This window comes from Suricata suricatta, chromosome 1, assembly GCF_006229205.1.
Source record: "Suricata suricatta isolate VVHF042 chromosome 1, meerkat_22Aug2017_6uvM2_HiC, whole genome shotgun sequence".
NCBI lineage: Eukaryota > Metazoa > Chordata > Mammalia > Carnivora > Herpestidae > Suricata > Suricata suricatta.
In genome coordinates this window covers 112,861,732-112,886,074 of record NC_043700.1, presented here as the reverse complement: position 1 = coordinate 112,886,074, position 24,343 = coordinate 112,861,732, and the positions used below count along the sequence as shown (strand labels likewise).

At 38.0% G+C, this 24,343-nt stretch overlaps 1 protein-coding gene across 2 annotated transcripts in view; it reads left to right on the top strand.

The window, feature by feature from the left end:
* NFKB1 (nuclear factor kappa B subunit 1) overlaps positions 1–24,343 on the top strand; it is a 114,919-nt gene that overhangs the window by 66,316 nt on the left and 24,260 nt on the right. For both annotated transcript variants that reach the window (XM_029942630.1, XM_029942623.1), the window contains exons 7-11: positions 8,694–8,857; positions 10,877–11,035; positions 12,897–13,001; positions 15,433–15,524; positions 17,367–17,505. In XM_029942630.1, coding sequence (XP_029798490.1) covers positions 8,694–8,857; positions 10,877–11,035; positions 12,897–13,001; positions 15,433–15,524; positions 17,367–17,505 — 659 coding nt within the window. The remainder of the gene's footprint in view (positions 1–8,693; positions 8,858–10,876; positions 11,036–12,896; positions 13,002–15,432; positions 15,525–17,366; positions 17,506–24,343) is intronic.

Here is a 24,343-nt window from a genome sequence, read left to right as displayed (position 1 = left end):
GGAAATCCTTTACTCTCTTGTAGTGGGGTTCTGTAGTTGGGAGAATTCATTCACTCATTCATTCAACAAACATTTTGAGCATCTGCATGCCTAAGTTTGGTTATCGAGATGTCTCATCATAGTTACGTGGGATTTTTGTAACCCTGTACAATCTCACTGAGAAATTTAGTCAAGAGGATGCCACTTAAAAGTTGCAACAGATTTAGTCGCCTTTCCGTTTCAGAGTGTTCTATGAAACAGTGGTACTCCTTTTATAATCAGTTTTTAAATGAGAAACCTTTGCTTACAGTGTTTCCTAAAATGTAGTATTTCCTTCATGATTTGTTTGTCTTTCTTATTTTTTTTTAAGTTTCCAGTATCAGAACCTGTTACATTTTAGTAGAGAGAATATTGTGCCGGGAGTCTGGAAAGCAGACTTCTGTTTTCATTTCTGTCACACTCAACAGTAGGATTGGGGGCAATTTTCATGACTTCTGAACACTTTAACTTCTCTTACACAATATTAGTGTATTGGGCTACACAGTTTATCTCCAAACCTTTTACCTCTCACAAATTCTAGACGATTAGCTAATATGTGAAATAACATGAGCAGACTTGTCACATATGTATTTATGGAGTGTCATTGATTATTATTATTTGATTCTAACTTGTGGGTAAGAATAACACATAGAGAAATTTAGGAAGATAGCCAGAGTTATATCTTAGATGTGTCAATACTAGAAATGGAACCAAGATTACCTGTTTTCATTAGTATGGCTTAAGTTAAGAATGTATATTCAGAAGCAGGGCACCAATCTAGCACATCAAAGAGGACAGACACTAAGGAGATAAATAGCTTTAAAATTATCAAAGCCAAAGGGCGGTGGGCCGGGGATTGGGTGAGATAGGATTAGGAGTACACTTACGTTGATAAGCACTCATATATGAAACTGTTGAATCACTATGTTATACAACAAAACTGTATGTTAACTATACTGAAATTAAAATTTTAAAAATAAAAACATAATTAAATAAATTATCAAAACCAAAGAATTAATTTTCTTTGGGGTTCTCAATAAAATTTAGTTTCTATTTAGAAAGATATTTTGTTATCCATATTAAAATATTCATTTTCTGATAACTAAAGCATGATTAGATGTCTGAGTGCTTAAATCTGGGGGATTTTACCTTTAAAAAAATTTTTTTAGCTTTCATTTTGTCTTTGTATTTCTTATTCATCTGTTTAGTTAGCTGTTAGTGCTTATCCTCATAAAAGTAATTTTAATTTGGTACTTTATTTTTTTCCTTGAATATCAACAATGTGTTTCAACAACATTTTAGTTCTCTGAAATTTTCAATCAGTGGAAACTATCTGTTATTTGACTTTGCTTTAAGCCACCTTCCTTACCAATAATCACCACACCCTCTGTTTCCTGGCAGCCCTAATTTAGAGAGATGTGAAGTCTTTTTTTTTTAACTAATATTTACAGCATATACCAATTGTAAGCCCTAGAAGTAAATATATGAATATAAAAGAGAAACAAGACCTCCCTCAATGAGCTATTAAATTGATGTTTTTGTAGGTCCGAAAATGATTATCGGCAGTTTCATAATATTAAAACTTAATACACAGAAAAGATGCTGTTTGGAGAAAATGGACAAAATATGGACTGAGATTGGAAGTGTCCAACTTCCAAATTAAAGTATATATTGTGAGTCAGGGTGCTTTTGAATCTTTCGTCAGCCATAAATCAGCGTTTGAGTCCTGAGAGGTAGAGGACTGGATGGAGGGGCCACTTTAGAATCTCAACCTCGTGGCATAGGGATTCAAACCAACCCTGAGGGCAGCAGTAGTTCTCAGATGACGAGATAATGATGGAAACATCTAGCACACTGCAGAGGATTTCAAACTTCGCTGCTAATTAAAGTCACCTTTGGTCACTTTATTTTTAAATTTTTTTTTTAGTTTTTATTTTTGAGAGAGTGAGCGAGTAAGAGAGGGAGATACAGAATCTGAAGCAGCTCCAGGTTCTGAGTTGTCAGCACAGAGCCCAACATGAGGCTCGAACTCATGAACCATGAGACCCGTGACCTGAGCGGAAGTTGGACACTTAACAGACTGAGCCACCCAGGTGGCCCTGGTCATTTTATATACAACTGAGGCAGGCTCTTCTCAGAGATTCTGATCACATTGGTCTTGCACAGCGTAGAGCAGTGGTTTTCAAACTTTAGGCGTATCGTATCCTGGAGGATTTGCTGAAATACGAGTTGCCGAGCCACACCCTTAGAGTTTCTGATTCCGTAGGTTTGGGATACGATTTCAAAATTTACATTTTAATAAGTTCTCAGGAATCACTGATACTGCCAGTCTAGAGGCTACACTTTGAAAACCACTGGTGTAGAATATGGCATTTTGAGTAAGACATAGATTGTAGTCCCAGTCCTGTGACAAACTGTGATAGCCTCTCTTTTTTTTTAAATTTTTGTCAGGTTTTATCAAAGTATAATTTAAATACTATAATATTAACTCTTTAAAGTGCACAGGTCTATGTATTTTGACAAATACATAAGAGTCACAGTCAAGGAAGGTTTGGAATAGTTCCATCACACCCCCAAATCCCGTATGCCCCTTTGGAGTCAACTCTACCTTGCACTCCAGGCCCTGGCAACTCATAATCTGTCCTATCCATATAGGAATGTTCCAGAATGACATACAAATGGAATCATGCAATATGTAGCCTTTTTGAGTCTGGCTTCTTTCACTTAGCATCATGCATTTAAGATTCCTCCAGGTTGCTGTGTGTATCAGTGGTTTATTCCTTTTCGTTACTAAGTAGCATTGCACTGTATTGGTGTATCAGTCTGTTTATCAATCTGCCTGCTAAAGAACATGAAGTTTATTTTCCACTTTTGATGACCAAACCACCTTCTGTGTGAACATAAGTTTTCATTTCTTTTGGGTTTGGGTAAATACAGAGGAGTGGAATGAAGGGACAGATGCTAAGAGCTCATTTGTCTTGATAAGAAACTACCAAATTGTTTTCCAAACTAGCTGTATCATCTTGCATTTCCATGTATTAACATTTATGATTCTTGGTTTTTTAAGTTGCATGTGCTATCAATAATAATGTCCACTCTTGTTTTCTTTTACATTTTATTCTATAAATTTTCAAACATATGCAAAAGTAGAAAGAATAACATAATGAACCCCCATTGTACCCATCACCCAGGTTCGATTAATCACTACATCTTCATGTAAATATACCCCGGTCTAGATATCTTTCATTTATGGAAATCTGATTTAATTCCATTCTGTTAAGAGAATACTTCATATGATGTCAGTTCTCTTAAGTTTATTGAGACTTGCTTTATGGATTAGAGTATGGTATGTGTTGGTAAATGTTCCTGTGCACTTAAAAATAATGACTAGTCTGATCAAGTTGAATGCATTCTAAAAGGTCAGTTAGATCAAGTTGTGTGTTAGTGTTGTTTAAGTCTTCTGTATCCTTACTGACTTTCCCCCTGCCTGTTATATAAGTTGGGTGTTGAAATCTCTGACTCTATTTATAGACATACCTATTTCTTCTTGCAGTTTATAAGATTTTGTTTCTTGTATTATGAAGTTATTTTATTAGATACATAAACATTGAGGATTTTTATGTCCACTTAATGAATTGGTTCCTTTATCCTTACAAGGTGACCCTCTTTTATCCCTGGTAATATTTTTGCTCTAAAATCTACCTTGATTGATACTATTTTAGCTATTTAAGCCTTCTTTTGATTAATGTTAGCTTAGAACATTTTTTTTCTATCCTTTTAGTTTTAACCTATTTGTGTCTTTATATTCAAAGTAAATATGTACTGCATATAGTTGGGTCTTATTTTTATTTCATGAGACACTCTTTGCCTTTTAATTGAGGTGTTTAAATAATCTGAATGTAATCTGATTACTGATAGGGCTGTTTCATTCTACCCTCTTACTATTTGTTTTCTGCTTGTCACCTCTGATTTTTATTCCCCTTTTCCTCTTTTTTCTGCCTTCTTTTAGATTGATTATTTATTATTTTATTTTATCTTCTTTTTGGTTTATACCTCTATAGTTTTTGGAAGTTCTTTTACAGTTTATTATACTATATACATCTTTTACTTATCTTAGTCTACCTCTAAGTAACACTATGCCTCTTTGTATATCGTATGGGAACAGCACTGCATTTCCCCTCTCTCAGCCTTTGTGTGATTGTGTACTATATTTTACATCTACACATGTGATAAGTTCTACAATAAATTGTTTTTTAATTTTGCTTTTAATGCTCAAATCTTTATAAATTTTTTTAACATTTATTTATTTTTGAGAGGAAGAGAGAGACAGAGCATGAGTGGGGGAGGGGCAGAGAGAGAGGGAGACACAGAATCCAAAACAGGATCCAGGCTCTGAGTTGTCAGCACAGAGCCCAACCCGGGGCTTGAACCCACAAGATCATGATCTGAATCAAAGTTGGACACAACCTACTGAGCCACCCAGGTGCCCCTATGCTCAATTACCTTTTAGAAGAAATTTTAAATAAGGAAAACAGTATTTATTTTTAAACATGTATTTATGATTTACAGTGCTCTTCATTCTGTTTCATAGGTCACTAATTCTAACTGGTGCCATTTTCCTCTCCTGAAGCCCTTTCTTCCTTTTTCTTCTACTGCTGGTCTGCTGCTGATCAGTTCTTCAGTTGTCAAACGTCTTTAAGCTCTTTATTTTGTCTCTGTTTTAGAAAGATATTTTCGAAGAATATAGAATTCCAGGTTGACAGTGTTCTTCTTTCACATTCTGAAAATGTGCTACCCCATAGGTGTTCTGGCTTTTGCCTTGCTTCCAGAAAGAGGTCTGCTGTCATTCTGATACTTTGTTCCTCTTCACATCGAGTGTCATTTCTTCTCTGTCAGGTCTAGATTTTCTCTTCATTAGTTTTTTTTTTCTCTTCACTTATTTTAAGCAATTTGATTATAATAGACATTAGGGTAGTTTTCTTTGTTTTTGGTTTTTTTTTGAGCTTTGGGGTTCGTTGAAAGTTTTGGATTTCTGGGTTTATACTTTTTTTCATTCAATTTTAAACTTGCCAGTTATTACTTTTCAGAATATTTTTTCCATCCATTCCTCATTTTCCTCTTCTTCTGAAACACCAATTACATGTCCATTTGGCTTTTGAAATTATCCCACAGCTCACTGGTAATTTGTTCTTTTTAAAAATTGTTCTTTTTCCTGTGTTTCGTTTTGAACATTTCTATCACTGTGTCCTCAAGTTCACCAATCCTTTTGTCTGTAGTGTCTAATATGTTTTTCACTTAATCTAGTGTATTTTCTTTTTAGATATTGCAGTTTTTCCATGTCTGTAGGTTTGTTTGAGGTCTTTTTTTCATATCTTCCATGTCTCTCCCTAATATTTTAAACTACATGGAACCATAATATTCTTGACCATATGGAATATATCCATAAAAGCTATTTCAATGTATGTGTCTTTAAATTCTGTGCTGTCTCATTTCTGGATCTGTTACTATTGATTGATATCTATCTTCATTATGAGTTGTATTTTCCTACTATTTTGCATGCCTGATAATTTTTATTGAATGGCAAATAGTTTGAATTTTGGATTATTGCATGCTGTCTTCCTTTGTCTTTTTGTGTTCTTACCCTTTTTTATATGCCTTTGAATACTTTTGAATATTGATGTGAAATTAAATTTAGGAGCAGTTTGATCCTTTTTCAACTTACTTCAAAGCTTTGTTAGGGAAACTGGAGCAGCCTTTAGGGTCAATTTGACACTATTATGAAGCCAGTAACTTTCTGAATATTCATGCTGATGATTTATGGATTACAAGATTTCTTGAACTATTCCAGCCCAATGTGTTCTCCAAGAAATGTTTTATCTGATCCTTTCTGGTGGGTTGTTTTTTTTTTTTTTTCCTCAGCCTTAGGTTTTTTCCTCACACACATGTCTGATCAATACTTAGCTGAAGACTCAAGGCAAAGCCGCTGTACATCTCTGAGTATCTCTGTGTGTGAGGTTCTTCTCTGGTTCTCTGCCTGTGAATTCTGGCCCCTTTGGCCTTCTCAAATTTTTAACTCAATCTCCAAAACTCAGGGAGATTGCTAGGTCTGCCTAGAGTCTCCCTTCTTATGCTGCAGCCAGGAAACTCTAGGCATTAAACCAGCATAATTGAAGAATTCACCTTAGTTGATATGTTAAGGGTCACTGTCCGGTGCTGCCATTGTCCAGTTTTGAAAAACCATTTTTTCATATGTTTTATGTTATTTAAAGTGAAAAGTTCAATCCAGTCTCTGTTACTCCCATCATTATCTGAAACAGAGGCTGGCTTCTATATTGCTTCACTTATTACCAGAGTAAATAAATTATTCACATAAGGGTGGTGCCTTTTTCACAGGGATTAGTTAAATAATGTACATAAAAATCACTTTATGTGTGGTAAAGTGTAACGGACATGTTTGTCAATGTCATTACCTATATGTAGGTACATGTTCTATAATAAGAGTTCAGGCTAAAAGGCCAAAAGATAGAGGCAGTGTTTCTATAAAACTGCCTGTGTCTCCATGCATATCATCATGTCCTGTTGCAGCTTTTCTGTGCTTTTGTTAATTCATGCATTCATTTATTCGACAGACATTTGTTAGAGACCCATATGTCAAGCACTATTCTAGGCACTGGAGATCTCTGCCCTCGGGAGTTTATATTCTGTTGGTGTGTTTTCTTCTCTGTGTGTCTCAGCTGTTCTACTGTTTTGTTTTGTTTTAGTTTAATTGAAACACAATGTTACATTAGTTTCAGGTGCACAACATAGCCATTTAACAAGTTTATACATTATGCCATGTTCCTGTCCTACTTCTTTCCATCACTATTTGGACACGTGTCTCATTGTATCTGGTCTTCCCACACTATCTTAGTCCTTGTTATTGTAACTATCTTAGTCTTTGTTTCATCTAGTCCAGTTGTCATAATATTTCTGTCTTTCCCTTACTATTCTTTTTTCTTTCTTTCTGGATAAAAGCCAGAGCAAAAGAAAAGTCTTTGAAATAGCTTACAGGGCTTTAAAAGATCTTTGAAAGTGTCTTTTTGTTTTCAAATGTTTATTTATTTATCTTGAGAGAAAGAGAGAGATTGGGAGAAGGGCAGAGAGAGAGAATCCCAAGCAGGCTCCACGCTGAGCATGGAGCCCAATATGGGGCTCAATCTGACGACCATGAGAACCTGACTTGAGCCAGAATCAAGAGTGGGGCGCTGAACTGACTGAGCCATCCAGGCGCCTCTGAACTCCACGTACTACTGGCCTCTTGTTGATTTTCCGCCAGCAGCATCAGCCCCCTTACCATTGTCTTCCAAAACCACCAGTCATGGTCTTTCCTCGGGGTCTTTGCACTTGTTACTTCTTCCATCTTGATTACTTTGCTTCATTTCTTTTCATTTCATTGCCTTCATTTGCTTCATTTCATCACTCAGAAGGTGTCCACATCTTCTCCCTCACTTTCTTCCAGTCTTTGCTCACTTGTCATCATTCCAGTGACACCCTCTCTGGCCGATCCCTACTTGGAAGCTTCATTTTTTCCACAATTACCTTTCCTTTTCTCCATTCCTACTTTACTTATTTATTTTATTTATTTATTTCTTGGTACACTTACTGCCTTCTCAATGATACTGTAAAATTTGCTTCTCTGTTTCTTCTCTCTGGTCACACTAGCACATAAATTCTATGAAGGGAGAGATTCCTGAGTGCTGACAAAAGCACCCGGGACACTGCCTGGCAGTAATAAGGAGCCGAACAAATATTTGTTGACTGAATAGGTCTCCTTGGTAAAGTACTTTTTTGTTTGTTGTATTATGTTTATTGAATATACTTTTTTGTTTCATTCACTTTAAGACTGAGTGGCTAGAGTATTTTATATATTTTCTTTAAAATCCCTTAAATCTCTTTATTTAGTTTATTAAAATATTTTGTGCTATAGGCATATAGGCTTCATGAGATAAAAGTGCTCCATCCTGAAAACATGGAGAATTAGATGGCATTCTAGTGGTAATAAATCATTCCAGCCTCATAGATAACCCAAGAGGAGATGGGAATCCCCATATACTTTAAATCCTATCCAGAAAGCCAAAGATGATCCAAAAGGAAAAAATCCTTCCAGATATAATATTATTGTTATTTTTTAATTAGATAAGTTAGTACTGTATTCAGAATTTAAAAATTTATTAAACAACTGTCCTAGAAAATACTTTAAAATGAGTCTAGGTAAAACTTCCTTAGCATTTTACATATATATAGGTGTGTGTGTGTGTATACACACACACACACACACACACACACACACACACACACACACCTATACCCTGCCTATACCCTGCTCCCTTCATCATCATTTGAAAGTCTAATAAACTCTGAAAACCATAAGATTTTGCTGAGTTTGCCACAGACCCATTTGGTGGCAAAACCCAATCTGACCTGAGGCGTGGCGGTTTATAGTCTTTATTATTCCTTGGTAAGTCGACTCTGTATTTTCACTGCAGAAATAGTAATGTGTCTGATTATAGTGTGGGCTCCAGTGATTGAAGCCTGTGTGTTTTTTTAAAAGCCATTTAGCTAAAGTGAAACCAGACTCTCCAGTCATTGACTGCCTAACTTTTGGTACTTGTGGCTGTTTTTGCCTTTTTCTTCAGCTTTGCAAACTTAGGTATACTTCATGTGACAAAGAAAAAAGTATTTGAAACACTGGAAGCACGGATGACAGAGGCATGTACAAAGGGCTACAATCCCGGACTTCTGGTCCATCCCGATCTCGCCTACTTGCAAGCGGAAGGTGGAGGAGACCGGCAGCTCACAGGTGAGTTCCACATCCCCAGCCTGATCCTTCGAGATCGGGCTCTTATTTGCTTGTGTGTGTAGACTGGGTGCTCATCTGTATGCCCCAGCCATCTCCTTCTCCCAGCCTGTAGCGCCCCACACCACCACACTTTCCCTGCTCAGAAACATTTTGACGGCATCCTGCTATTTTCTAGAATAAAATTTGTATCTCCCTAGCTTGGTACACAAAGCTGTCAGTCTGGCCCCAGCCACCTTTCAGATTCATCTCCAATTCCACCATGTACCCAGCTCTCCCCACCACTGCCCCCTGGACACCTGTGCATGCCTCTGCAGGTGTCTTCCTCTACCTAAAACACCCGCCCTGCCAAAACCAGTTCATAGTTCAACACTTAGTTCAAAGAATGCCTCCTCTTCTTCCTTCCCTGGCCCACCTTATGATAAGGAATCTCTTTGGGCTCTTCAGGCACATCAGAAACTATTCTTTCTCATAAAAAATGCTATGGTTTTATGTTTTCCTGCTTTTACCTATATTTTTCTCTTTCAACCCCAATCCTTATCCTACCACATGTGCCATTTCTGCTTTTACACCTTGTCCGTTGGTCTGGTCATCCTCTGATCATCTTCTCCTCCAGCAACCCCAAACCAATCACTGTGTTCCCACTGAACACGTTCTGACATCCAGACCCAAAACCTTCCCATCACCTCTGAACCCTTCAGAGATGTGTTGCATCTCTGATCTGTGGCCCCACTTTTCTGCGCTCTCTCTAGTGCTTCACTCCTCACTCCATTATCCTTGCTCTGCCTCTGTCCCTCCCCACCTCTGATCCAGTGTATACCCTGTGGCCAGATGGGTCTCACAAAAGCCTACACCTCACCACCACTCAGGATCTCCCTGCTGCTACAAAATCCCATTCTGTAAGCTGGCATTTTCAGCTTCTCAAGAGCAGGCCCTGATCTGCATTTCCAGTTCTGTTTCCCACTGCACACCTTCACGTCAAACAAAATTATTCCACAGAGGCACCGTGATTTCTCACTTCCTTGTCTTGGCACATTCTTTCTATCCTTGCTGCTCCCACTTCCTGGAATGCCTTCTTTTAGTCTCTTCATGAGTTCAGGTTGTACCAACCCTTCAGGATTTAGAACATACGGCTCCTCTGTCCCAAGCCTCTGGATGCTTCCCTCCTTTGAAATTCCATACCTCTTCATCTGTAGCTCTTTTACAGTACTCGCCACTTGAATTATCACCTCTGATGATATAATACGTTAAATGTGACTATATCCATAAGCACAAAAGCTCCGTCAGGAAGCAAGGAAGGAGTCAAATGAACCGAGTCATTCAGTTCCTCCAGAAGCACTTTTTGAGTACCTGTGATGTGCCAGGCACTGTGCTGGGCACTGTGGAATGAACAGAGTGCCTGTGCTCAGAGAGCTTTTGGAATACTTTATTTTCACAGTTTGCAATCCAACTGATGTATAATCAGCTTGTTGCATTCCATGATATCACATCTTTTCTGTCTTTAACTGTAATTGCAGGGAGAAAAAGAAGTCAGCGGAAGATAAGAAAGAGGAGGGACAATTTGGGGGGGTGTGGGTGGCTCAGTCGGTTAAGTGCCCAAATCCTGATTTTGGCTCAGGTCAGGATCCTCACAGTTCATGAGATCTGAGCTCTGCATCGGGCTCTGTGCTGACAGTGCAGACCCTACTTGGGATTTTTTCTCTCTCTGCCCCTCCCCTGCTTATGCTCTAAATAAATAAATAAATAAACTTTAAAAAAAAAAAAAGAAGAGAGGCAATTTGATACATGGAGGACAGTTTTTACTGTAATCCAGAGAAAACCCAGGTCATCTTTTGATGCCTTTAATATGGGTGACATAAATGAGACAATTTTAAAAATTTTATTAGCAATACAAGTACTTGCAAAAGAAAAAAATAGAGCTATTTTAAGTTTATGTCCTTTGGGCTTTATAAAAGCATCTCATCTCAAACTTTCTCCTTTTACTCTTTCCCTGGGCATAAACGCTATGCTGTATGGCCCTAGATCGGGAAAAGGAGATCATCCGCCAGGCAGCTCTTCAGCAGACAAAGGAGATGGACCTCAGCGTGGTGCGGCTCATGTTCACAGCTTTTCTCCCGGATAGCACCGGCAGCTTCACGAGGCGCTTGGAACCCGTGGTGTCTGATGCCATCTATGACAGCAGTGAGTCTTTGAATTCTAAGAGAAGGCAGCTTAGTAGAGCATTAAGTACCGACTTCTCACCCTGCCATTGGCAGTTACTTACTAGCTCAAAGTTCCAGGACAAGGAATTTCATCACTTGGAGCCTCACATTTATCATCTACAAAATGGGAATACTAAAACCTAGCTTAAAAAGTTAATTGTCTATGCACGCCTGGGTGGCTCAGTCAGTTAAGGGTCTGTCTGACTCTTGATTTCGGCTCAGGTCATGATCTCACGGTTTGTGGAATTGAGCCCCCTTGTCAGGCTCTGCACTGACAGTGAGGAGCCTGCTTGGGATTCTCTTTCTCTCTCTCTCTCTTTCTCTCTCTCTTTCAGAAATAAATAAACTTAATAAAAGTTGGATGTCTAGATTAAAAGTGAATGTTATGAGGTGTCCTTCATCACACGTGCATGTTAGTCTTTTACATGCCATTTCACAATGGTAAATCATTTATTGTTTATGAATTCCTATACTGTTGGTGCTCTTAGATAGGAAAACATCGCAATATTTTTCATTGAGGCTCTAAAGAGATGTTAATAAAAACAACTATTGGGGCGCCTGGGCAGCTCAGCTGGTTGAGCATCCAACTTCAGCTCAAGTCATGATCTCATGGTTCATGATTTGAGCCCAGCATCGGGCTCTGTGTGGACAGCTCAGAGCCTGGAGCCTGCTTCAGATTCTGTGTCTCCCTCTTTCTCTGCCCCTCCCCAACCTGCACTCCATCTCTCTGTGTTAAAAATAAATAAACATTAAAAAAAACTGTTATTCTAGACCATCTTAATTCTTACATGTTAATAGCTTTTGTCAAGATAGGAAGGTTAGCTGAGTGAGTAATATGGATAGTACGTGGCTTTGAAATTCTATTTCAGGCCATCGTTCCTAGAACTTTTAGAAGAGTTTCACAATGGTCTTCAGCATTTACTACGCACATTTCTTGTTTGCTATGCATGGAATTTATTGAACAAATATTTCAAAAAAGCCTGCAATATTTAGGCTCACTGAAAGTTTATAGAGTTTGGTCTTAGTAGGAAACTTCATGCCTCAAGTACAACTAACTGATTTCTCTAATTTCAACAAGTTTGAAGGGAAGTGAAAGACTTATAATATGATGTAGACTTGTATTCTAAAGATCACCTTAAAAACGCAGCTGTGGAAGCAAAAAAAAAAAAAAAAAAGGAAGCTTTATACTATTACCACAAGAAACTTTTGCCCCTAACCACACAGAATTCTAATTTAGTCTGGGGAAAAGATATTACATCTCCATTTTTCTTTTCTGTAAAATAAAGATCTATGAATAATTTAAGAAAATTGTGCTTTTTCTACATTTTAAGGCTCTTGTAAATAGTATAGCCATATCATGGAAATCATTAAAGGTCTTGACCTAAATGAAATTCCATAAATCCATTGGTTTGGTGCTTCCTGAAACATCAGAGAAGCTCTTTCTCTTTCAGTATGAATCTTTCTTACTGTGTTAGTAGGAGAAACAAATACTGTTCCTTTCTGCCTCATCTGGTTGCGTGGTAATGAATGATCCATGCTCAAGAGGTAAAGACTCCTGAGGACTTCTGAAGGCTTTTTTATTTTATTTGTATCCTTGTTAAAATGAGTGAAAGCATATATTTGTTTTTTTAATGAAAGTATAATTAACATATAGTGTTATATATTTTTTGACATTTACAACATAGTGATTAAACAATTCTGTATATTACTCAAGGCTCGCCAAAATAAACTATTTAAACTTTCGTTGGGTTAATGTGTGCTAAGGGCGGGCTTCCCCATAAGAGATTGGCTTGTGAAGCTGAGGATAAACCATCTGTTTGTTGTTTTTTCCCTGTGGACAGAAGCCCCCAATGCGTCCAACTTGAAAATTGTAAGAATGGACAGGACAGCTGGATGTGTAACTGGAGGGGAAGAGATTTACCTTCTCTGTGACAAGGTTCAGAAAGGTAAATATATGCTCCAATCTCAAGGTGTGAAATGTAATTCTGAGTGTGTCTGTGAGTCCCTTTTTGACAGTAAATCCCATAATATCCCTCTTTGCCATAGAACTCCTTTAGAAAATTTATACATTTCACCTCTTCCAAATATGTCTTGTGTTTTGTTTAACCCAACTAATTCATTTAAGAATGTTTAGTAGTAGTGGGACACCTGGCTGGCACAGTTGCTTAAACGTCTGACTCCTGATTTTAGCTCAGGTCATGATCTCCTGGTTCGTGAGTTCAAGCTCCATGTCGGGCTCTGTACTGACAGCACAGAGCCTGCTTGGGATTCTCTCTCTCCCTTTTTCTCTGCTGCCCGCCACTCAAGGTTGCTCTCTCTCTCACACACACACAACCAGTAAATAAACATTAAAAAGATTTTTTTTCCAATAGAAGTAAAGAGAATTAAGAAAATAATAGTAATTATAATCAGTGACATTTAAGTGTTTTTTGTATTTTAAACTTTGGTATCTGAACTTAGTTAAACTAAAATAAATGAGTAATAACTCATGCTTCATATTCACACACACATACATACACATACACGTGCGTGCACATGCACACAGAATAAATAATGTTTTACATAGTGTAAAATTGTTTATTCTGTTTGTCCTGTACAGTTCTGTTGCAGCACTAAGAAAGGCACTCCAAATACTTTCATGTGACACTCTGATGCCATGAAGAAAAAGAAAGAGAATAAGAACTGTAGGGAAATTCTCAGAGCATATTTCTCAGAATTTTCACTTTCAGAAAACATTCTTGGCATTTACCTTTCATTCACTATAATATAAGACTTATAAATTAGCAAAAACTGAAGAAGATTGTGCTATTTCCTCAACTCATTTTTAAAATACAGTGATAGAGTGTATAGGATAATAAAGATCTACTCACTGCAAAATGATGAGCATTTTCAAATTAAGGACTGCATAACTAAAAATATAGCTTCTAAATGAAAGAATGATGGCTTTAGAAAAGGAAATTCTCATTTAAGGCAAATGGCCTGAAGTTAAAAAGTCAGAAAAAGCGGGATCAGATTGTAAGGTAAAGGTGTATACCTTTATCCAAAAAAATGTTTACACTTTTTCTGCATGTCCTGCTATCAGTCTTCTTTTAACCCATTGTATCCAAGTAATATGAATTTCCAAATTCTTCAATGTGCATACAATGAGTAAACACAATCTGAGTAACTATTTGTAAATGTGATTCTTCATCTTTACCGTTACATTACATTGCATTTCTTATTAAGAGAAGTCTTATAGCTGCCTGGCTTAAAACGTCTTAATAACTAGATTTAAGGGAATCCTACCTGAAAGCAAAGGAATCAACAAGGAGATAATGAGATCAATCCTAATATTTCTAAATTCCTTTTTTTGAGAGAGAGAGAGAGAGAGAGAGAGAGAGAGAGCATGAGCAATGGAGGGGCAGAAGGAGAAGGAGAGAGAAAGAATCCTAAGCAGGCTCCATGCCCAGGCTCTCAAGACCATGAGATCATGACCTGAGCCAAAACCAAGAGTTGGATGCTTAACTGACTGAGCCACTCGGATGTCCCTAAAATTCTATTTAAATAGAAATATGAACTTAGTTTTCCTAAGTCGATAATGCTGTCCTTCCTATAAAATGGGAAGTGAATCCAAGGAGATGCCAATCTGAGTTATAGTGTCATATTTCTGCAGTAGAGTCCATGACACAAGTGTGAAATTTAGGCATTCTAATTTAATCCAAAAGGACTTGACCAATATAATATTTTTAACAACTTCTAAATGTGTACTGATAAAGTATTAGAGGGAAGAAGCATGTGTTCAAATTCTGGCTTCTCCATTTACTGGCTGTTCAAACTTGGATAAGTTACTTAATCTCTTTGGACTCCAGTTTCTTCTCTCTTCTGCAGAATGAGTATATTAATAGTACACCTACACCACATAGTTATTGTGGGGTTAAATCAGTTCATGTATACATAGAATTCACTTAAAACAGTGCTTGCCATACAGTTAACTTTATATAAGTTAAATATCTTAAATATGTAGATCTATATGGAGTTTGAACCACCTTTGGGAATTCTGATATTTCTCAATTCCTTTCATATTTCTCAGGAACAAACTGGGTTAGTGATGGAGAAGTGAGAAGGGCAAAGACTGACTAAGAGAAAAGTCAGACTTAATAGGTAAATCTAGTATTCTCTCAATGTAAATGAAACTCAGGGTCCACTACGTGGTAACTAATAAAGAAAAGTTCAGTAATTTTGAAAATTTCAAATGATTCAAAAGTCTATTTCATAGTAATTACTGTTATACAAGTTTACGTACATAGTATGTAGAATCTTGAACCGGCTTTATTTTCAGCAGGTTTTGAAATACTATCAATTATGTGAAATTAAACACCTGAATGTGTCTATTTGCAGATGACATCCAAATTCGATTTTATGAAGAGGAAGAAAATGGTGGGATCTGGGAAGGATTTGGAGATTTTTCTCCCACAGATGTTCATAGACAAGTAAGTGGATGATGATAATGGTGATCGTGATGATTTTACATTTTCTGCCTTATTGAAATTCAGTACTTAATTTCCATATATGAAAAAAGAAAAATCATACATACTTATTTAACATTCATAAATGAATACTATTTTTAAGACTCTTGCAGGTCTTCCAGAAAAGTCGCCTACCATAGAATTATAAGCAAGGCCTTAGCCCGTTGGCTCTGAGACTGTGTCAAGACATTTCATTTGGGTGTCTGATCACCTGACCATTAAGACAATGACCGTTGGGTCTATTAGTGGAAATTTTTAAGTATTTGTATTAGTTCACTCAAAATGTCATAAAAAGTATCATAGATTAGGTGTATTAAACAACAGAAATTTATTTCATTACAGTTCTGGAGGTTAAAAGTTCCAGATTAAGGGCCAACAGGGTTGGTTATTGGTTTAAAGCTCTTTCCTCCAGGCTTGCAGACAGCTCCGTCTGGGCTGTCTCCTCACATGACAGAGAGAGAGAGTAAGCTCTCTGGTGTCTCTCCCTATAGGAATGCTAATCATACCCAATCACAACCCAACCCTCATGACCTTGTTTAACCTTAATTATTTCCATAAAAGCCCTTTCCCCAAATATAGCCACACTAGAGGTTAAGGCTTCAACATATGAATTCTGAGGGGACATAATCAGTCCATTATGGTTCTACCAGTGTAATTATGGAAAGACTTTTGAAAAGGTTTCCTAGTGAAAAGTGTTGAAAGATTCTTCTACTAGAGGCTGATATCATCATGATACATTAAGATATCCCAGTGACAACTGAGTATATGACTAAGAGATAAAAATGCTATATCCCTGTCTCCATCACTCTGAGTGACTGAGAAATACTATTTTCACACACACAGAAAAATGGAAACAATGCCAAATGTCCACCAATAAGTGGCCAGTAAATAAATTATGGTGTATCTGTGTGATGGAATATCATGCTGTTATTAAAGTAGTCTCTGAACTAATATGGAAAACATCTCAAGCGTACAACAGTAAAAATTTTTTAGAGATATAAAACCAAGTGATGTCAGAAAGATTGAATGTTCATGTTTGCATGTGCATAAAGAAACTGTGAAAGAATACAAAAGGAATTAATAATTTCACTGTGTTTACCTCTGGGGGCAGGCACACAGTAGGAACCACCTAGATAGGGGATAGGAATGGCAAGGAGAATTTTCACTGTATGTCTTTCTACATTTTAAAAGTCTACGAATACTTTACATAGTCAAAAAAATCAAACAAGGAACTTTAAAAATGCCTAACTACTGTGGCACTGACAGAAATGAATGAGGAGACTGCCTTAGAGGTGTTACAGAATGGCCTCTCTCCCTAGAGCATTGGCTATCCTCCCTTCAAAATACACCGTCCTTGTTAGGATGCCTCCCTTGCAAGATTTAGTTTCCCCTTCTCATCGACCAACCTGTGGGCTCATTGTGGTACCACATTCCTCACTCTCTCTTTCAACAACCAGTCTTTCCAATGTTGCTGTAAATAACTTTGAAGCATTTTAAGGCTGACTTAGAAAAGGAAAAGGAGGTGTGTGCAGTGCATTTTACTCACATGGTTATTTTCAACTGGAAGACATTTAAAATATTGGACAAATAAAAATAAAGACTTGCAAAACACTAGCATAGTCTCCTATTTCAATTCACAGTGGCAATTTAATCACAATGTATGGGTATAGAATTCTAGGTTTGTAACTTTCTCTAAGATGCTATATTTTTTAGTTTAATAAAACATTATCAATACATTTCATGGGTAGCATTGCTGGGAGGGGAAATGTAGGCCTACCCTGACATCAGGATCTTTGTATATTGCAGTTCGCCATCGTCTTCAAAACTCCAAAGTATAAAGATGTCAACATCACAAAACCAGCTTCTGTGTTTGTCCAACTTCGGAGGAAATCTGATCTGGAAACTAGCGAACCCAAACCTTTTCTCTACTACCCTGAAATCAAAGGTAATTGGGTTGCTTACATTCTTGTGCCTGTTCCCATAAAAGGACAAAGCTGATTAGAAAAGATTACTTGTTCACTTCCTTTCAGTAGCTTCCCAGGAACTGGCCCCTGGGCCCATGGTACTTATTTTTAGAGAAGAGAGAAGTAAGATACTATTTTGGGGTCATGGGATCGAGTCCAGTATTTCAAAATAATGTTATTTTTGCCAAGTTTATATGAGATTTAGACATTTGAGAATTTGTCTTTGAATCTGAGACTCTGTCATTTGTTGAGGATCTTGGGGTTTGGGTAGTTAATATGGACCTTCTGGTAAGACTTGCTGTTCTGGAGAATCAGCCACTAAATCAACTGGCCTCAGGCGATAAAACAGGATACTCAGCCACCATGCAGTGAAGAATCATAAAAATGAATAAAGCACCATTCTTTTCCTCACAAAAGACATCCTGAGAAGGGGAGATAATCTCCTTACACAGTTATAAAATGAATTATGATTTTGATAAGCTTCAAAAGGGTAGCATCCACAAACACGTATGAGAATGCCAAATTGAGAGGGCCCTTAATTCAAAGGAAGACACCAAGAAGTAGACTTCTTCAAGGTCCTTTAACCTGAGAGCCTATTTCAGTAGTTAGGTGAGAAACAGGAAAGGAAAGTGTTTCCTAGGCTTGGAAACTTGAGCTGAACAATCAGTGTTAGTTCAGAGAGAAGTGAGCCTTGTGGGCACCGAGATGGACCACTGAAGACCAAGACAGGTCAGGAAGGCCAGGGCCAGGCTCAGCAGTGCTGTGATTGGCAGCTGAAGAATTCTGATTGATCTGGAGAGGGGAATCACCAGGCCCATGTGGGTTTGGAATGATAGCTCTGACCTCTTTATAGCACTGAGGCACTATCTGAGCAGCAGACAAAGGAGTCCGAAGAGCAAGGAAAGAATCCAAGTGAGAAATGGGGAGGCTCCTAAAGGTATTATTGTAAGGAATGCAAGGAGACAGTGGCAGTAAGGAGACCCAACGCTCATTGAGGTAGGAGGTGAAGGAGAAATTCAGGAGTCATAGATGGTTCTGGGAATCCCAGCCTCGGAAGGTTGTTACGTGGTTGAGTTGGTAAAAAAAAAAAAAATCCAGGGAGCACAAGTACATTTGAGGGGACAAAGAGGGAGCTTAATTTAAAACATGTTCCATTTTTGATTCCTCTGGCAAATTCCTAATAAGCTGATCAAAAGGCAGGACTGGAACTCAAGAGGGCAGGGTGGGAAATTCAGCATTGAAAATCCCTTCAGAATGAGTGTCCTAGGCCCCTAAATGGGATAATTGTTGAAAGATATTTCTTAACCTGGAGTCCACTGACCCCAAGAGGTCCAAGGATAGAAATGGACTTTAAAATAATCAGCTTTTTTTGTAATCCTATTTTGTGTTTTACATACTGATAGCTGTGATTCTAAGAGATCCATACACTTCACAAGACTGAAAAGGGGTCATGGCACACACAAAGTCAGAAACGCCTGGATTAGAGGGAAGTGAGACCATAGTGGGAGGTCAATGAAATGATCATCAAGGAGCACCCAGGTCCTGGCTGATGTCTGAAGCCACAAAGGTGCTTACAGTGATGATCCTCACGAGGGTTGGATCCTGTGGTAGCGACACGTGATATGTGATCCTCGAAGAGGGCTTCTTTGCCTATAATTCATGTTGTGGCAGGAGCATTAGAAGACAATTCCATGAGTTCTTGTTTCTTTTAAGAGATTGTGACCTGTCCACTGGTTGTCCCTATTTACAGTGCATTCCATGACTGTGGTGTGAAAACATTATCAGCAGAAGAGCCCTTTGTCCCCACTCCACGTAAGATTTCATGCAAAATCCCAGTACATACATCTGACAGGCTCTGCTTAAAGTGCAAGCGGAGAGGGGTGCCTTGGTGGCTCAATTGGTTGAGCATGTGACTCTCGGTTTCACCTCAGGTCATAATCTCACAGTTCATGAGTTCGAGCCCCACGTCAGGCTTTGTGCTGGGAGCTTGAGCCAGCTTGAGATTCTCTCTCCCTCTCTCTCTCTCTCTCTGCCCCTTCCCCACTTGCTCTCTCTCTCTTACTCCCTCTCTTTCTCTCCCTCTCACAATAAAGAAAAAACATTAACAAAATTAAAAATTAAATAGATCATAGACACAGGGGAGGTGGGGACCCAGTCCAGTAGGCATTCGCTAGCAGCCCACCTCCCCGCACTTCCCCACCCAGGGACAGCCTGAGGGCTTCCAAATGCCTCAGTCTGCATAAAGATGAAAACCACTGCTTTCTATTAAACACTCTTTTTTAATAGACACAGGAGAGAAATATGGCAAATTTTTTTGAACTTTCTGAGAAAAAAAATATTTATTCTCCTAAAATACGTATTAACATAATGTCCATTTTTTTCAAAACAGAGAATTAAAAAGGATACCCAGATTACCTACACATGTATGCGTGGAGAAACATTCAAAGCTGAGCTGGGTTCTAGGCCGCCGGTCTCCCTTTTCCAGTAGTGTCTGTTCATCCAGAGAGTAAGATATGGCAGAGGCATGTTCAGATGTTCATTCATAATAGGATTCAGATGCTGGGGTTAGAGAATGAGGTCTCCTGAAAGTTCAGATTCCCACCTGTATGCGTCAAGCGCTTCCAGGCTGTCACTGGCTAAAAGCTCCATGTAATACAAACAAATAAGAAGAACCATCTGGAAAAACAAGAGTTATAAGTTGAGCTACACAGAAAGAATGGTCAACGTATATTGGGATATATATTTAGTCATTGTGAGATTGGAACTGTTTTATTGAAGGTAACAAATTTCCTTAGTTAATAAAGCCTTCTGGATTGTAAAACCCCAAGATGAAATATTATGAGGATAAATAATCACACCAGACATATGACCAATCAGAAAAATAGCAGGCCAGGGTGCCTGAGTGGCTCAGTCAGTTAAGTGTCCAACTCTTGATTTTGGCTCAGGTCATGATCTCACAGTTCTTGAGTTTGAGCCCCCGCATCAGGCTCTGTACTGACAGTGCAGAGCCTGCTTGGGATTCTCTCTCTCTCCCTCTCTCTGCCCCTCCCCTGCTTTCTCTCTCACTCTCTCAAAAATAAACATTATTTTAAGAAAAAGAATAGTAATGGGCCATTTAATATAAGAGTAAGTGTATGAAAATGCATCCAAATTATACAACCCAGGGGATCTTTGTGTACATTTCTCAGAGGTCATTGAACACAGCTTCCACTGTCCCAGCCCTGCAGCCACTCCCTGTGTCAGTTTTGTATTGTTCATTATTTTTATCAGTAAGTAAAATTGTCTTATCCATGAATTTATGTGTCTATTGTCTTCTTCCAACCTCCACTAAGAAGAACATTCTTTAGGTCACAGATTTGGTCTTTCATGTTCATTACTACATTTCCAACATCTAAAAACAGTATGTGTCATATATTATTTTAAGTAAATTCAGTGCTCACATGGGGCTTGAACTCATGACTCTGAGATCAAAAGTTACGTGCTCTGCTAACTAAGGCAGCCAGGCACCCCTTTGTAGATATCATAGAGTAGATGCTGAGATATATCTGAGAGCTGACTTTTTTTTAAGTTTAATTTTAATTCTGTTTAGTTAACACAGAGTGTTATATTAGTTTTAGGTGTACAACATTCAGTAATTTTATACATTACTCAATGCTTGTCATGTTAAGTATACTTTTAATCCTCTTCACCAATTTCACCCATTCCCCTACCAGTCTCCCCTCTGGTAACTACCAGTTTGTTCTTTATATTTAAGGGGTTGTTTTTTTGTTTGTCTCTTTTCTCTTGTTCATTTGTTTTGTTTCTTGAATTCCACATATAAGTGAAATTATATGGTATATGGTATTTGTCTTCTCTGACTGACTTGTTTTGCTTAGCATAATACTCTGTAGCTCCATCCATGTCATTGCAAATGGCAAGATCTTATTCTTCTTTATGGCTGAATAATATTCTACTGTGAATATAAATAAAACATTACACACACACACACACACACACACACACACACACACACACACCACATTTTCTTTATCCATTCATCAACACTTGGGCTGCTTCGTTATCTTGCCTCTTATGAGAGCTGACTTATTGACTGACCAGCCAAGTTGCCATCCTCATCCCAAAGGCTCTTAATTTTGGGGTGCCATCAAGGAGGACATAAGACAAAGAATATAACATATTCCTCTCATGTACAGAATCATCCATTCCAAAAATTGACACCTGTTATAGTTATTGACATTGTACCTCATGAAAATGTCATGGAGGTGGGTGGGCTCAGGGAAGACAATTTAAATAATCAAGAGAGGGAGGATTGGCAAGGGAAGAAGATAGTTGAAGAACTGCTATACAAATTGCAAAATAAAAGACCATGCAGCTTTTCAGTCTGAAAAATGGTGATTCAGAAAAAAATGGAATCATAATCTTTAAATAATGAAAGGAATGGTCAGGATAGATGCAGACATCATTACTAGCACACTAGAACCCAAAAAACAAGAATGAGGTACTTTTTAAGGCATACACATATCAAAATGGGGTGCAGACTAAAGTTTATCTAGATAAACTCTTATCTACAATCATCGATTATTAAAGGAAGCAAAGATATTTTGGTGTGTTTCCCAAAGAATGGAAGCCTAATAGAATGGAAAGGTCTCTGGACTTTGGATCTGAACTTCACTCTGCCCTGACCTCTGACAAGTCCTTTAATCATCCTACCTTTTGTTTCCTCTTCTGTAAAAGGAGGGCTTGTCATGAATGACCACTTAGGTCCCATCTAGAATAAGTTGATGTTTCATGGCAAAACCCATGGTGCCACTCTCAAAGGCAGACTACGAGGATACATGAATGCGATGAGAATATCTCCATGTTCAATTCTGGGGAAATTCAGGCAGGTTCTTTTATTTAAAAACTTGTCATAATGAGATAATCTGTATGAGTTTCTTGGTGTTGAAATATTGATGGATGTAGAATAGTTACTATTTTTAAAGTGACTCAAAAATTCCCATTTTACAGTGAAATATAACCATTAAATATCTTTGTTTTATAAAACAGAAAAAAGTACAGAGCAAATACCGAATGATCTCTTTGGTAGAACACGTCAGCAGATAACATTTATACCTAAAGATAAATAAGTTGTCTGCTTTCCTCTTGTGTTTCATATTTCTGATGAACTAATATTCTATGTGAGATCCCCAATTTATAGGATGAGTAATAAGTATGACTATTAGTTGGTTATAGTACAACTGACGGAAAATTTTTATAAATCTATTCAAAACCTTTGAAAAGGAAATTTGTAAAGTTTCTCTACTTTGAGGTCAACCCTTTCGAGTAGAAGCACATTCTCTTCAAATTTGACCCACATTGGCTTTCTTCCTAACAAGTCTGGACCTGATCCATTTTTAAACGATTATTTTAAGGGTACTTTGCTATCCTACTTTTCCATTTTTCAGTCTTCCAGCTGCGCTCAGGTGACTGCAATAATCAGTAAAATCATTCTTTCAAGCCCTGAGATGACTGAAACAACCACAGAATTAGAAATAAGTGGAGATCTGAACATAAGCAATGGCCAAAACTCACACTGAAGAATTGGAAATAACGTAATTGTTAGGTATCGGGCTGCTGATTGAAAAAAAGAATACCACATCAGATATTTATTTAAACAGAAATTTTCCATCACCCTTTCAGTCCAAAGAGAGAAGGGAGAAAAAAATACATGGTAGGAAAATGAGAGAAGAGAAAGGGAAACAGAAAGAAGAAACAAGAACTCGATAATGGACCACAATGGCAGTGGGCTTGGGAGAACAACAGATAGTGAGAAGCAAAAGAAAAACTGCAATTACACGAGGAATGAGATAAGACAGTCTGAATAGCATCTAGACCTGGACAGTCAAAAATCTCAGAAGGCATCACTGTATTTTAAGCCAGGTCTTAGACTTTTCGACCTCCCGTATCTCCTGTCACCAATGACTACCCATCCCTCTTTCCTTGTGTTCCTGGGGTCCACCCATTTGTATTATCATGGTGACCACTAAAGAACTGCCCTCATCTCTCCCCGTCTGCACTGTCTCTGCCTCTTACTTTGACTCTTCGTTTTGTCCTACACACCAGTGACAGGTGAATCTTCCTAAAATAACACTGTATACGTCATCCCCCAGTTCCGAAACATCCAGTGGCCCTTCTGCTTGTAAACCTCTTAGGTTCACAATCCAGGAGCTCTACAGTGTGGTCCCAGTCAGCCCACTTCTCAAGACTTTCTTACGCTAAGTCTCTCACTTCAGCTAGACTGATCCATTCAGCTCTCAAAAGCACACAGTGTGCATTCTTTCCTTCATTACTTTGTCTCTACATCCCATTTCCAGAACATCCTCCTTGTGCCCTCTACTGATATAAAGTGGATTCTGGAAACCCTTCCCTGAGTTTTCCAGCCCATACATACTTCCTGGAAGTTCTTCAACCTCTGGAACACTGTGTTGCAACCACAAATTGAACATATAGAGCTTTATGATGCTCTCTCTCCCAAGTCCTTCCCCCTTTAAATTATATTGGAGGGTTCTTGCCAGCAAAGACCTTTCATTCTTCTCTTTCTCCCCAGCACTTAGCTCACAGTAAATGCATTATAAATGTCAGTTGGTTAGCAATAGTTGTGTGTATGACCAAACGAAAATGCTCAATATTGTTTTTCTTCTCCGGTATCTCCAGTATCTTAATAATTGATAGGAAATCTAGTCTTTCACTACTTTGAATGATGCTGGGGACTTAAGAAGATGTTGTTTCTTAACTGTAGAGAGGTTTTGGGTGTGTACAGCTCTGTGGTCTCTCTGAGGC